The sequence below is a fragment of the Lepisosteus platostomus genome, chromosome 17 (genome assembly GCF_059453375.1).
Source record: "Lepisosteus platostomus isolate fLepPlt1 chromosome 17, fLepPlt1.hap1, whole genome shotgun sequence".
NCBI classification, from domain to species: domain Eukaryota; kingdom Metazoa; phylum Chordata; class Actinopteri; order Semionotiformes; family Lepisosteidae; genus Lepisosteus; species Lepisosteus platostomus.
In genome coordinates this window covers 16,132,626-16,148,083 of record NC_142627.1, presented here as the reverse complement: position 1 = coordinate 16,148,083, position 15,458 = coordinate 16,132,626, and the positions used below count along the sequence as shown (strand labels likewise).

The 15,458-nt window shown below is 40.9% G+C and overlaps 2 protein-coding genes across 4 annotated transcripts; one reads left to right on the top strand and one right to left on the bottom strand.

Annotated features, from left to right (window-relative positions):
• The first annotated feature begins 1,398 nt into the window (after positions 1 to 1,398).
• erlec1 (endoplasmic reticulum lectin 1) lies at positions 1,399 to 9,118 on the top strand. 3 transcript variants are annotated; one of them, XM_088609850.1, is made up of 14 exons: positions 1,399 to 1,707; positions 2,713 to 2,817; positions 3,143 to 3,223; positions 3,857 to 3,934; positions 4,171 to 4,243; positions 4,580 to 4,635; positions 5,034 to 5,257; positions 5,469 to 5,607; positions 6,021 to 6,179; positions 6,571 to 6,630; positions 6,815 to 6,939; positions 7,500 to 7,577; positions 7,764 to 7,839; positions 8,150 to 9,118. In XM_088609850.1, exons 1-14 carry the CDS (start codon positions 1,555 to 1,557, stop codon positions 8,219 to 8,221), a joined length of 1,479 nt encoding a protein of 492 aa, XP_088465976.1. In that variant the 5' UTR covers positions 1,399 to 1,554; the 3' UTR covers positions 8,222 to 9,118. The 3 variants fall into 3 exon arrangements, with proteins under 3 accessions (XP_088465976.1, XP_088465975.1, XP_088465977.1); XM_088609849.1 differs by having other exon boundaries at positions 6,018 to 6,179; XM_088609851.1 differs by having other exon boundaries at positions 1,400 to 1,707; positions 4,171 to 4,234; positions 6,018 to 6,179.
• Positions 9,119 to 9,192: 74 nt separating this feature from the next.
• On the bottom strand, positions 9,193 to 13,190 carry gpr75 (G protein-coupled receptor 75). The gene is made up of 2 exons (XM_088609848.1): positions 12,347 to 13,190; positions 9,193 to 11,214 (listed from the first exon to the last, which is right to left on the bottom strand). Exon 2 carries the CDS (start codon positions 11,123 to 11,125, stop codon positions 9,524 to 9,526), a length of 1,602 nt encoding a protein of 533 aa, XP_088465974.1. The 5' UTR covers positions 11,126 to 11,214; positions 12,347 to 13,190; the 3' UTR covers positions 9,193 to 9,523.
• Positions 13,191 to 15,458: the final 2,268 nt, after the last annotated feature.

The window sequence follows — 15,458 nt, the reverse complement described above, 5'->3', positions numbered from 1 at the left end:
CTTGATAAAGGCCCTCTCAGGAGTCATACATGGGTTAATGATTTTGAAGCATTAAACATTATTAGTTGATTGTTTATGATTAATAATATGGTTGATCTCTTTATCTCCCTCTCCCATCCATTAGATCTAACCAAAAACCTCACTTGAATAACACTGAACATGCTGGTGAATTTTTAGTACACAGTCAGTGACAGTGTTTACGAAAGAAATGCAAACATAATAAACTGACCTTATCTTGTGACTTGAACCAAAACTTACCCATGACATAACAGATGACGTGTGAAGACCTTTAAGAACATGTTCTTCATTTACAACAAATATATGGCGTTTGCTCTGTTAATTTTACTTCAAGCAAAGCTTTATCAGTTTGTGGTATGCTGAAGAATACAGGGTGGCACAGTGGTGCAGTGGTTAGCAATACTGTAGCTCTTGGTTCAGTTCCAGACCTGGGTGCTATCTGCATGGAGTTTTTATGTTTTCTCCAAGTTTGTGTGGTTTTCCTCTTGGTGTTTCACAGTCCTAAACATTTTGATATTTGACTTCTGGGAAAAGTGGCCCTAGGTGTGAGTTATTGTGTGTCTGCAACGGACCTCCATGGTGTACCCTGTCCTGCACATGTTTCCTTCCTGGGGTTGTTGCTTCCACTTGGCATCTTGCCCAGCAACAATTATCAGTTAACGTGGTGTACTGTACATCGTCATTTAGGTGATAACTTTAGAATTACGCCATTCTTTGAAAATGGTTTCTCTCTTACGGTTGTATATTGTAACGCTTACGGCCGACAAGCAGTGTGTGTAAGAGCCGGCGTACCAGAGCGGGTGACGTCACCGCCCTTCCCTGTGATAGCAGGACCACAGCTACTGGGCTGTGGAGAGATCTCTCTTTGGCTCACGGGGCTAGGTCGCTGCAGAGAGACGCGGAAGTCCCGGGTTCGAGCCTCCAGTCGGGATGGGGCCGACCAGATGCGGCAAGGGCGCCCGCCTGAGACCCGTTGCGTTACAATATATTCCATAATGGAATTGGATGCAGTCTAGAGACGACTCATTTCCTACATTAGCGGAATAAAGGAGTTTATGTCTACTATAAGTGAACCTTTTAATTACTGACTAGAGAAGACTATAAGCAGAGCCCATTCGAGTGTTCAAAATCCTCAATCATACGCATAGGCAAATTCATCTCAAGCACCTTCGCCAGAATAGTGAAGCGCATTTTAAACTGGCTGCAGTAGACACCATTACACAGAAGGCTGAAGAACAGAAATGCGTTCTTTGTAATTTCCGATTAACAGGATCTGCTCATCTCTGGGATGCGACTGGGTTAACTGGACAGAAACAATGACAGTTACTAAAACGACTCCCTTTAACAAGTTTTACCCGGAAGTGTTGATGTTTCACAGAAATGTGTACCGGAAGAAGACGTGGCAAGCAATCGCTCTTTTTCCTGTTCAGCTTGTTGACAAATGAATTGTCGCCAGGTGCGGATTCTGAAACCCCCTGTAAGATACATTAAACAGGATCTCTGTCATATGAGGGAACAGCGGTCCTTCACAGGAAAATGAAGTACGGGGAGATGTGCAGCAAACAGTTGGCGCTTCTGTGGGGGCTTCTGGAGGTTTGGAGCGCCGCCGTGACGGCCAGGGGGGGGTCGCCTACTTTCACAGATGACATCCCGTTCAAGATAAGATGGCCCGGACCCGAGTTCTCTCTGGTAGGTGTACTGTGTGGTGTTTGTGTGAAAGATAGTGACTGAGTCGTGCACACGATTATCTGATTGTATACTGCTGATGGTATTAGTTGATAAATGTGATAGCATCGTAAAACCTCAAAGATCCCAATGATGATAATAATAATCGGAATGATTATTTGAGTTGTGTCAAACTGGAACTTGCAGGGAGACCGGACATGTAAGACATCTAAAATGTTATTTTGTCTTATTTAATAAACGCATCCAAAGCCAAAAATAAAAAAAAATTGCTTAGGTATTCTGGACCTACTGTGAGATTGACTTTTTGCAACATATTTGTAACATATTTTATTCAAATCTCTAAGTAGTGAGAGATGTACACTATTTGTGTAAAGTAGAAAGCAGAATTCTAACTTACACATTAGTCCAGGAAAGTGCAATCCACATCCTGAGAGGCCAGTGTGTCTACTGGTTCTCTAGACCTCTTCAAAGCACTGACATCATTTTTAAACTGGTTTCATTAAACCAGTAATGTACTGGTTTAAGTCATTAATGACTGACCTGTATGCCATTTCCTGCACTAGAGATTAAGAATCATCTGTGTCTTTTTATATGTAATGTGAAGTGTTCATTAAAGCTACAAGTTTTGCTCCTTCTTGTTCATAACCTGTTTACTCAAAATGTGAGATCCTCTGTTTTTCCTCTGGGGTTTTTAGAGTTCTGGGGACTCCTGACGTCTTCAAAGACTGTTCAGGAGGAAAGCGGGACTTTACCTCAACTACAGTAGTGTGCAAATCAGCATTTTTACCTAGTGCATCTACTTTGACAATCATTGTTGTTAATACATTGACCTACAGTTCTGCTTTTAATGTTTTAAAATTAATAATTATTTTTAATTAATCACAGATTTCACTTTTATGATTCATAACTGTGTTCTCAGTGACAGGGATTTTGTGAAAAGTAGTACTCTAGCCCTTATTTTATGAATTAGTCATTTGTGTGTGATTTTTTTTCATGCAACTCTGACAGCCAACCTCTGGTGCCCTGTATAGAGAAGACGACTTCATTATTATGACAACAACAGACAAGGAGAAATATAAATGCATGATACCATCCTTGTCAGGTGGAGATGAGGTGAGTCTGGGTTGACAGACAGCTTTTTTTAAATAAATTTTTCTTCTTATTAGCTGTACAAAAGACAAATAGTATTTTAAATGACAAAAGGGATGATAACAGTTACCTGTGGCTTCTGATACGGGGTTCCAAAAAGCAAACATAAAGATGATGACTTCGATATCCAGTAGTTCAAATTTGAGTTGGAAAAAAAATCCATATCCTCAAAAATTAAAAACAAGCATTTTTTTGCATATTCAAGGTAATGGTTCTAGCATTAACCATTTATGATTCTATCGCTTTCTCTGTACTGTTCTTTTTAATATTGTTCTTTCTACCAAATCAGGATGAAAACAAAGTCTACACTGGCCCTAACCCTGCTGCTCTGCTGGAGCCACTCTTTAGACAGAGCAGCTGTTCCTACAGGGTGAGAGATAGAAGAGGAACCAGTCTTCCTGTCGCTCTGTTGTGTGGTATTGTTTCACTGAATTCTGCCTGATGTAATTGCCAGGTGTTCCCTGAACCCTCTTATATACAGTACAGTGCTAGGATATTTTGCCCCAGACGATATTTATCATTTGTCACAGGAATCCAGTTTCTTGAAAGCTATACAGTATTTCAATACTCAGCTTTTTTTCTCATGAGCCAAAAGGACTACATGGCCTCCTCTCTCCTCATTTGTAACCTTTCTTAGTCATCATCTAATGAATAAAAAAACAGTACTTTGTGAGAGTGTATGAGAGTATAGACTTTTGTCTTTACTAGTAGGGTAGAAAAACACATGACAAACCTACACTGCCAGCTGTCAGATGATCACATCTAGCCCCGCAGCTAAAAATGCTAGTGTTATAAGCACTGGTAAAATGAAAGGCAGATAATTGAGCCTTAGAAAATATGGAGATTTTTTGTCAACTTTAACAAAAATCAGAACCTGTATCATAACGCTACGTTCATGGATCAGCCTGGCACTTTGTGCAGTAAGGGCTGTTTGTTGTAGGACGACTGTGGTGTTGATGTCTTCTGTGACAGTTCACTCAGACCCTCGTGGATTGTGTTTCAGATTGAGTCCTACTGGACGTATGAAGTGTGTCATGGGAAGCATGTGCGACAGTATCATGAAGAGAAGGAGACTGGGCAGGTGAGTGTGTGGCGGGGTGTAGACCATAGGCTGCTTCAGAGATGGGCCATTCCTGTCTCCACTCCACAGCTGGATCCGAAAGCTGCGCAGCTTTTAGACTGTACTGTTTTTAGACTGTGTTCATTATCTCCTGTTTCCTGTAATGCACCATTCTTTTTTAAGTTAACCAAAACAACAGTTCATTAAACATTAGAAAGAGGCCTTGTTTATTGCTGACTTTTTTTTTTGTGCTGCAGAAAATAAATATCCAGGAGTACTTCCTTGGAAACATGATTAGAAAGAGTGAACCATCACCAGCAGGTAAGTCAGGTGTGTGAAAGTTGTCTTTCATTGAGATGGTCCAGAAACAAACCCTAGTCTTATTTGGCAATGGGTCATAGTAAGTATTTTAAATTGAACAAAATATCTGATGGAACCTTTATATTTAAACCTTTCTCAGTATTAATATGCACTGTAATTGTGTCTTCTGACTTTGTGTTGACATATGTATTCTAAAACCCAAGTAGGGGAATATTTCTCATGAAATTTAAGTATTATTTAAAGAAATTGTTTGACATTCTGATCCGTTTTTAATGCCTATATCTTTTTACTCAGATATGATAGTTATTGTTGTTTTATTAAAAGAGTCTGATATCTATTCTACAGGAACTGAATCGGAGAAAGTGGAAGAAAGTGACACAGAAAAACAAACTGAGACGGAGGTTAGTGGAGTAATTTTATAGTTGTATTGTATACCTGTGAATGTATTTGAAATAATAAAGTAGCATTTGTCAAATGACATCTCAAATTCACTTTGCATTTGTAGAAATGTATTTACAATATATGCAGAACAAATCATGCTTGCAATTTGAAACACCAAGGTTTGTTTAAAACATGTAATGCCAAGAACATCCTCTAGATGGACCCTCTTGCTTTTGTTTTCTAGCATCCAACACTGCTTTTGTAGAATCTGTTTTCAAATTACGTGATATCTCCAATGTTTAAAGAATAAGCCCATTTTATCTTAAACATATTTAGGAATAAGTTTAATGTTAGTCACCTATTTGAAGATCTTATCTCCCAGAGATTGTTAACTTGTGTTGTTTTTTTTGTTCTTTAGGTTCCGACTAAGAACATAGAAGGCCAGCTGACACCTTACTACCCAGTGGAGATGGGAAATGGCACACCCTGCATTCTGAAGCAGAACCAGCCGCGGTCCACCACCATCATGTATGTCTGCCATCCAGAGGCCAAGCACGAGATCCTGTCCATTGCTGAAGTCACCACTTGCGAGTATGAGGTGGTGGTGCTGACACCCCTGCTCTGCAGCCACCCCAAGTACAGGTACAGCCTCTCAGTAGATGCCTCTCTAGACTCTAACACGTGCAAGATAGGATTTGTTTGCTTTCGTATTATATTGATGAAGAGCCTCATGCAATGTAACGATGTACTTAAAAACGCCTTTCACCAAGTAGACAGAATGGCTCTGTATTGAGACTGCTCTCTCTGTGTACACTTACCCTGTGCTCGTAAGGCTTTGGTGCTGCTTCCACAGGTTTAAAACCTCGCCGGTCAATGACATCTTCTGCCAGTCCCTGCAAGGCTCCCCTCTTCGGCCCCAGCGCCTCGCCCAGCTGGACCGTGAACAGGAAGAGCTGCTCAGGCCGCCCTTCAGCTCCACCCAGGACAGAGAGGTAAGGGACTTTTGCTGGTTATTACCTCCTAGCCTCCCTCAGTCTGTTTACACTCTGCGTTTCATTTGTGACTCCTTCATGCTGCAGCCCAGTGACACGATTGCAAGTGAATCTGTAAGACCTGGTGCTATGGACTTCCTACAGTTTCTTTGCCAAGACTGGCTCTTAGCAATGTATTTTGCACCAGATTTCTTTCATAGGATTCTGATATTTAGTTGCACCACAAATGACTGAAAATGACCTAACTCACCAGTAAAAATGTTTTAATCCTTAAGAATTACGGCCTGGCTGCTTTTTATCTTGTACATCAATGTTTATTTCACATGATTTCTAACCAAGCTCTGGAATAAGGATATTGCATGAATAGGGTGTATTGTTCATAACCCATGTCTCTTTTCCTTCCCTGAGAGGAGGAGGCTTCTTCACTGAGAGAGGAGCTCTTCTCTTCTACACATAAGCCCATCAATGTGGGGGGGCAGGCGCAGGTGGCAGTGGGCACCACTCATATCTCCAGGCTAACCGATGAGCAGCTCATCAAGGAGTTCCTCAGTGGCTCCTACTGCCTGCATGGGGTAAGTACCTGAAAGAGCACAATACATAGCCACACTTGCCAACACTGGGTGTGTGGATAATGCTACACAGTAAACTGACAGTAAAATCTATTGTCCAACAGCACAGCAGAAACTGTTCATTATATACAATTAATGTTGTCTAAACTTATTGTGCAGATCTGTCTACCCTCAGGATATAAAAAATACTGCTGCAGTGATCAGCTAACAAGAAACGTAGTGTAGTTATCCATAACTGTCTTGGTAGTTTATTTGTAGTTCAGCATTAGTAACAATTACTCCTTTTGGCCTGGCTATTATATACAGTGGGCTTGATGAATGAATGTAGCAACAGAGTAGCGCAGCTACTGACAGAATTACACTGAACACTGAAACTTTATTTTTATTTTTTTAGGGAGTCGGATGGTGGAAATATGAGTTCTGTTACGGGAAGCATGTGCACCAGTATCACGAGGTGTGTCATTTGTTTCAAATAGTTTTGTCATTGGATTGTTAAAACTATGTGACGTATGCTCAGAATCCAGTAAAAATAATAGCAGATGTTCTTGGATTTGTGTTGCTTACATAGTTCACTGAAACACTTAATGAATTTACTCAGTGAATCGGAATTAAAACTTAAGTCTCTTTTTACTTCCAAGGACAAAGAGTCTGGAAAGAACATTGTTGTGGTGGGGAACTGGAATAAAGAGGAGCATTTGGAGTGGGCGAAAAAGAATATAGCAAGATCCTACCAGCTGAAGGATGAGGCTGTTCCGAAAGTAAAGTATGTCCTTTTCTCTGTACTGCACATTCCTCCTGTTGTCTGGAACACTAACTGAATAGATGTCTCTGTGGAGCTGAGAAAACGTGACTAATCAAATTTTGAATTTGAAGCTAATGAAAGCAGCAGTGCAAAGCCCTGTCTTTGTTTCATGCCTTTCCTTGAAATGGGGCTCTTGCAGTAGCACAAGTTGTTGCCATGTGATGCAAAGACATGCAGGCTAGCCACAGCCTGTGTCACATGCTCAGTTTTGTGCACTAGTCACAGTACTGTAATCATAGATCAAAACAACAGAGTGGTAATGGAGATATATTCTGGAGAATCACATTCGTTTCACCCTGCTGTTTTATTAATTTCCTTAATAACAAATACGGATTGTTGTCTAAAACTCGTCAAAAAAGAAACTAGAAACATACTAAATTATAGCAAAACTGTTTTAGAAATATACTTTTGAGCTGCATTAATTATATGATGCATTTCCCTTCCCTTGATTTGCTGGCATTCTTGAGTTATTGCATTTGCATGATTTGTAAAACATGCCCTTTTGTTACCTGTGTTTACAGAGTGGTTTCCCATTTCTACGGCCATGGGGATGTGTGTGACCTGACTGGAAAACCCAGACAAGTGATCGTGAAACTTAAGTAAGAAACTTCAAAACATATCCCAAAGCCTCCATCTCACTGGTATAGTCTGTGATTCTAAGTAAATTCAACCTTTACATGTCTTGTACTTGCTTCCAATGCTGTGTTACTTTCTTGAGAGCAAATACAGTATTTGTGGAATACTTAAGTAACATTTTCCCCCAACCTCCTCTTTGAATGCAACAGGTGCAAGGAGTCCGAATCCCCTCATGCTGTCACTGTATATATGTTGGAGCCGCAGACCTGCCAGTACATCCTTGGGGTGAGTGAGATTATGATCCTTCTTGTGCTCAAATATAGCAACAGCACAGCTACTCAGGGTTACACAAAAGTACAATACTAAAAAGAAATCCAGTGCCGTTTTCAATTTGTCTGCCTTTCGATGCTACTGAGAATTTTTGAAAAAACGTTTGATAACCCTTTTTTATGACTAAAGCAATGACATAAAGCTGTGATCGTTTTAAAAAAAAAAGATATCAAAACTACCCTTTTTTTATATTATCGAACGTCATGCAGGCTGTGGCATCTGTCCGTGGCGTTATCATAAGCTTTTGTTTTTTGTGCTCAATTAGGTGGAATCACCCGTTATCTGCAAGATTCTGGACACAGCAGATGAGAATGGGCTGCTTTCCATTCCAAGCTAGCCTGTAACTGCAAGAGACACAATAGGAGTGATCCAGACGGATGGCCTGCGTGGCTCGCTATGAAGGTGGATCAAGGGAGACGGGTCCCCCCAAGGGCCCGAGCTTTGTCAACCAGAACACCAACCTCAGGACAGCAGTACCCTCCCCTGGGGGACAGAAGAAGACTGTGCACTTGCTTTGGCAAAATTGTGTGTGTGTGTACTGTATATATGAGTGTAAATACAATTTAAAAAGGCTTTTATTTCTGAGGAAAGGTGTGATTAAATTGAGGATTATTGTTAAAACTGTGGGTGAATGAATTGTTAATTACCTGTGCTTGTTATTTAAAGTTTGAAAATTATTGATTTTTTTTCTGTTAAGAAATGCTTCAAGAGGAAAGTCTAAAACTACATAGACCTTTTCCTAACAATACTACCTGGTTTAGGGAGGCAGTATTTTACTGTTACAAAACATTTTGGAGTCAATAAGGGCTAAACCCTTTAATGTCTACACTTTCTGAGTCCTGTTTCAGAAAAGCTCTCTTCAAGAGGAAAACAGTAGAAGAAGAGGGTAGGCGTGTGTTTTCATGCCTGTACCTTTAATACTTAAGACACTGTTTATCACAGAGCCATCCTGCCCATGTTAGTGCAGCAATCCAGCAGAGGGAGCTCATTACTTTCTTAGCTCTTTCTATGGTACAGCACATTAGACTTCCTGAAAGAAGCTGTTGAAATGAGACCTCAAAGCAGAACTGCAGTAAATCAGTAGAGCTTCACTCTTCTTCTTGTTATGTTGTGCAATTTTCAAGATCTGAATATGTAAATCTTGCCTGTAAAAAATGAGTTCTCAACAAGTCAAATTCCATGATTTTCCCTGTATGTAACTTCTTTTTGGTTTGCAATAAAATACATCACCTTAGCCAGTTTCTTAGAGTATCTTTTTAGAAAAGCCCTTTGCTGTAGTTTTGTTGTAAAAAGGACAGATTTTCAAAATTTAAGAGGAAATGCACTTGTAATACATTTAATTAGTTATTAGAAAATGTATGAGACTCAACGATACAATCTTTTTTATGGAATAAAAGACAATAGAATCTCAATATTACAATATGCAAAATGCAATATCAATGTAAAAATAGAATTCTGGCAGTCTTACTGTCATAACATGTGAATAATACTTTGGGTTCTTGTTAGAGATTAAATTTCATAAAGGGGCACCAAACCATACAGTAATGATGACATGAAGATACATTCATTCAGAGTTCAAAGCCATATGGAAAAGGTTAGAGGAATCAAGCCCTGCATGAAAGCCTCATCTCTCCAGGTCTCACACAGAGGGCATAGGAATCTGTCGTGCAGAGGTGCTCTCATAGTCCTGCAGCATGTCTTTGCGTGTGTGATAGTGCATGGCTACATAGGACTTGGCAAAGCCAAAGGTAGAGTTGACAGGCTGCAAGCTATTAGGTGAGCTGATTTCCTGGGAAGGACTACTGTTGTAAATGCTGTAGTAAGGCTCAATACGGGTGTTGATGGGCGTGGAACTGCTTTGGGCATGGGGCTGGTGGCCACCTGTTGCCTTGGGACTCAGTATGCTGTCCCTGGAGTGGCTGGGCCCACAGGCCTGGTCAACTAGCTTTCTCTGGTGCTTAGGGGAGAGCATGTAGGCAGAGTTTGTTTCGTGGTGGGATGACTTGTTCCTGTTGACTTCAAGGCTGCCCTTGCCCATCGCACGCAGACGAGTCTTCTGTTTGCAACACAAGAAGCCAAGAGCCACATACTGCAGACACCACAGCACCCTGCGACGCAGGCCTGCGCTGTTCCGGGAGTAAATGAAAGGATTAATCCCGGATTTGAGGAATATTAGTGTGAACCCACAGAGCTCAAACTGGTAGAGGATGAAGCTGCTCTCTGGAGAGAGCACATCCTGCACCAGGGAGATGCCCATAGGAAGACAGCAGAGCAGGACGGACAGCACAATGACCACGCAGGTCACCACTGCTTTCGAATCCTTTGCTGTGGCCAGATTAACTGAAGATACCAGCTGGAACTTGGTCCCACCAGTGCCAGTCTGACTCATTTTTTTGGTGTATGGGTGAGTTTGCACATGCTGAAGCTTGTTGTACGTCTGGTTCCGATAGAGAGCAGGGACAGTGCATTGCATTCCCTCGAAGCCTGTAGCAATAAGGGGCTGCGGCCGAGAGGCATCAACGGTGATGATGGGGCATTTCCTCACTTGGGCATTCTTCCGCAGTGCCTGAGCGATCATCACATAGGACACAGATACAATTCCCACGCAGAAGGCAAAGTCCACCAGATATAAGTACAAGATTATCTTTCCATCACCACCAATGAGCCCAAAGTGAGGCAGGCAGACCCTAGATTTCCAGGGGTATGTACGCAAGGTGACCAGGGTGGCCAAGGTGAAGCTGGTGGTCCACAGCAAGACAGTGAGCATCAGTGTACAGGGGAAGGAGGCAGTGCGGTTAGGCTGCTGCCCTAAGACCATGCGGAGCCGGTGCAAAGCAATCACAGCTACTGTCTTGAGGGACATGATGATGAAGCCTGAACTAGTCAAGTGGAAGGTGAAGCAGAACTCTTTAGACACGCCACTGCCTGAGTCAAGGAACAGCACAAAGGCGAACATGGGTGCCGTGACGCAGCAGATGAAGAGATCACAGAAGGACAGATTCAGAATCATGAAGTCAAAGTTCGTCCTGAACTTCCTGAAAGCTGGATCAAAGAAAGACAAAAAGACTACCAGGTTACCATAGGAGCCAAGACAGAATATGATGACCAACAGGAACGAGCAGGTAACTAGAGTAGCAGTGTGGATTAGAGTCCCACTAGGCAAAAGCAGGTTTCCTGTTCCATTGTAGGTCTCCTGCAGGCTCTCTTCAGCCAGCTGCATGCTGGGGGTACTGATGTTCATCTTCGTGGAGGTCTGTATCACAAGATAGACGTACTTCCCATGAGTGCTTTAGAGACAACAGTTGCTACTCCGGCATCAGTTAGGTGCACCTGCAGAAATAAAACAGTAGTACATTTTCCTCCTGATAGTATAAAGGAAATAAACACAGAAAATATTTTTTATTCTATGGTGGCAGGCGTAATTAGATCCTATTAACCTAATTAACATTGAAATACATCTCCACTTTGTCTTACATTAATTACATCAGGTAAGGCAAGGGTAAATGGGGTATATTAATGCATGAAAAGAACTGGGAAGCCAAGACACATTAAGCAAACGCTGAAAGAATGATGAAAATGATCAAACTGCTAAAATATTTTCGAAAATGAGCATTGAAATCTTTAATAAGGACAAAAGTTGTAAATATCAATGCAAATTTTTTTAAACCATTGAGATGTTCATGAACGTCTCCCTAAAACGATATCCTGTAATCTCTGAATGCCAATACTGAACTTCTAACTACTCTACATGCTACAGTATATGCTGGTTACCATACTGAGACAAGTATATATATATATAAAACGACATACATTATTTATTGCATTAAATACAATTTAAGGAAGTGCGTACAGGAGATATGTTAAGAACCGATGTTCATGTGTTAGACCTCCGTGCCTGATTAGAAACCCTCACACTCAAAATAAAGTTACTACTGCGATTTAATTAACGTAGATATTAATCACTTGAGAAACACCGTAACAGCACATGACACAACAGCAAGACAGCACAAACGATTTGAAACGTACGACCCTTGACTCTCAACGCAGAACAGCCGCACAACGATCCAACACCCCACCACCACAGGAATAGATTTGTAATCACCGTTTCTGCGGATGATGGGCGTGCGGTAACATATATACATATATCTCATATACATACCAAGGATTTTCGAGCTTAACTTCCCATAAGATATACCATACACAGAATTTACAAAAGAAGATAAGTACATTTCGGTAAGATTTTGTAAAAGGCTTTTGCGCACATATCCGCGCGTGAGACCGCAGTATTAAAGAGGAGGAGGATGAGGAGGAAAATTGCAAACAATTGATGTGACATTAAATCTCCCCCAATCTTCGTTGTAGCGCGTATGGAGAAAATAATCTATACGTTTTTTTTTAAATAAAAGCACAGTCAAAACAACGAATTGAAAAGAACTGCGACTACGTTAAATATTGCACTTGCCTGCGGCATCTTTCGGTGACAATTTCTGGAGCCACTCCGGGCTAATAATTTCTTCCATTTTCAGGAGATTTTCCTGCAGTAGTCGATGGTGTCCTCCAGGCAGGAGATGCGAAGAGGGGTGTGAAGTCACAGCCGACGTCTGCGCGCAGCACCAACCTTATTTGTAAACCTGGATACATGATCCTGCAGCTCGGCTACAGCCGACACAGGCAGAGGAGAGAGGGGTGTGTGTCTGAGTGTGTGCAGAGAGATGGGAGGGGAGCGGAGGGGAGCGGAGGGGTGGTTGAAAAGCAAGCAAGTGGGGTCACATTTTGGTCACTCTACATTTCACAATCACCTGTCACATCCGCTTTAAAACGAGTAGAGCTGCGTGCGTCTGTGACATATGTATACGTGTTTAAACCTCATGCGTATGTACAGTATGCATATAAAATACTGAAAATATATTCTCCTATAGATCAGTCTAAAGCAAATCTGCATAATTTAATTTTTGCCCATATCTGCAATTTGGCACCGTACGAACACTGCCTCGATCCTTTTCCCCCAGGGCTGTAACGTGACCAGCATTCGTGAGGGACTCAAAATTCACCTCTTTTCTCTTGCACAGGCGGGAGAACTGCCACAATTTGTTTTTCTGCTGGCTATTGGCCACAACAGAACTTCCTAGAGGGAAGGGCTGCACTACCGAACATAACAAGATGTAACTGAAAAATATACAAGCACCATCTGACAGCTTAGCTTGATGTTTGTGGGACACTTCTTATGGACCAACCTAGACCCCAATCCCCATGCTTTCTCATCATGTATTCAACTTTGATTCATCTCTCATTTTCTAAATACATCATCACAGCATCTTGCATTTTTAAGAGACTCCACTCTGCCTCTTAGTACTAGTCACAGTAGCACCCACCTGCCCTGTTGCTTAATCAAATCAAATTCATTTTATCAGTGAGTCATCCCTAAAGACAATACGTTTCTATTAAATATTAACCTACATCATTACAAGGTACCTGCCTTGAGAGAAAATACTGCCAGTATTACCATTGCTAATAGGTCAGACTGGAATAGATTCATGTTTATAAAGATTGTGAGAAATTACTGTCAGTATTGCTATGCTAATATGCCATGTTGTATAAGAAGGATAACTAATAATATTCTGCATTTTATATTTTTAATCACAAACCATCTCAGACTTGTTTGTCAAAGCTATTTACTATTACTACTACTATTACTCTAAGGGTGCTATTTACTCTTATAGTAGGGTGCATGTACCCTGGAAATTTGGCAGGACACCACTGTCCTTATTTACAGGCTCTTTAATGACAAATTATTCAAGACATTGGTTTAACACTTCATCTGAAGGACACCTTCTCTAGTACTGGTGCAATGGATTTTTGAAATTCTGGTCTGACGTAAAGAATGTCATCAACTGGTTTACTGACAATACATGCGATAGCAAGCTGGCTTTCTATGGAGATCTCCATGCCAGATCTGAGCTGGCTCAGCTTTGTCTATCGTCTGAGATCTGACTAGATCGTTTTATTTCAGTAAAACCTTACTTATATCATTTATCTGCACGGGACCTGTGTACCATGTAGATGCCTTTAAATCTTGGTAAATACTAACTTTCTAAAGGTTTGAACCAAACCTTTCATGCTTCATAGATTTGAAAAAAAAAAAGCAGATACAGGTACAGTATAGCACTTGTTTGGTAGGAAGCAGTAAAATTGAGTTAGGCTTGTCTGTAATCCTGTAAAGTGTAAAAAAAAACTTTATTAATGTTCACTGCAAATGTTCAAGATTTGTAGGTATTAAACAGAACAGGTTTACTCAGAAATCAACAGCACAACATCCCCTCCCTCGCTACTTTAAACAGAGGACAGAACTGCAGATATTTTTTTATTTATATACTGTACATACGCAAAACAACAAGAGCTGGAGAGAGATTGGAAATGAAGGGGGCTGTTGTCTCCTGCAGTTACGCCTGAATACAGTGTGTGCAGCAGAAAAACAAACTATTAGAATTCAGGTCTTGTATTCAGGAAATGAAGAGCATGAAGTGAGGCAAAGGGATCACCATGGGAACCAGGAGGAACACCACACTGCAATCAGTTTAACTTTGCACAGCTGAATCTCCTGCAGCCTCCCCTCTAGGCCTGCCCACCTGGCAGCCTCTTCCTTCACACAGGGCCAAAGCAAGACAACCCAAGGCCCTTTGTGCAACTCCATCTGTGTGGGGAAGCATACTTGTGAACACTGGAGTTTTTGTCAATATTTCTGTGTTATGTAATAGAGTCTGGATAAATCTGCTTACTTGTTCAGTGTTACTATGTGCCTGACATTTTTTGTTGTTGCTTGTCAGTGCTTAGGAGTGTTGATAAATATGAATAAAAAGATAAAATAGGTTGATTGTTCCATTGGACAATATGCAGAACCACTGTGACACTAAGACTTTACAGGGTGCCCACCTACTGTACTCCCATACAGCAGCTTTGAGCCATGTTCTCTAACCGGTATCTCCCATATTTTTTCTTATGAAGTGGAAATATCATGTTTGTCAGTATTTGTCAGCTTGCAGAATCACAATCATAATTAAGTTTTGTCTGCAGCAGGAATGGTTAGAGGCATGCTCACTACGTTAGAATGGCATAATGACACTATAATGAAGAAAGCTCATAATTCACAAAGAATTCCAAACATATTCCTGCATTTTCTTCACTTAAGGAAAACATTTCTGAACTATTGGTTTACTAAAATATTGGTGAGCCATGGAAACTAAACCAAGAAAACAACTCCCTAACAACACAACAGTTATACCTACAGTTATACCTAGCTATAAAAGAGAGAAATTATTTGAATTCCAGCTAATTCTCTGAAGGGCCCTGAATATTTAACTACAGTGAATTTAAATCAAGACTATGTAAATGATATATTGAATAAGAGTCTTTCAACGTAAACTTGTCTTTGACAAGCTGCCTGCTTTTCCATTTATCTTTGTGTGCCTGGAACCTGTGAAAGGTGGAGAGTGCAAATGCTCTGCTGTGACAAGCTGTATGAATTTAACAGCCGATGTGCAAGATAAGCAATGTTAAGGCTAAAGCACCACTTATCA

Coding starts and splice junctions, on each gene's coding strand:
- gpr75 (XM_088609848.1), bottom strand. CDS start 11,125: ATGAACATCAGTACCCCCAGCATGCAGCTGGCTGAAGAGAGCCTGCAG.
- erlec1 (XM_088609849.1), top strand. CDS start 1,555: ATGAAGTACGGGGAGATGTGCAGCAAACAGTTGGCGCTTCTGTGGGGG. Junction 3,224..3,856: donor AGAGCAGCTGTTCCTACAGG/GTGAGAGATAGA, acceptor ATTGTGTTTCAG/ATTGAGTCCTACTGGACGTA. Junction 5,258..5,468: donor TGCAGCCACCCCAAGTACAG/GTACAGCCTCTC, acceptor CTGCTTCCACAG/GTTTAAAACCTCGCCGGTCA.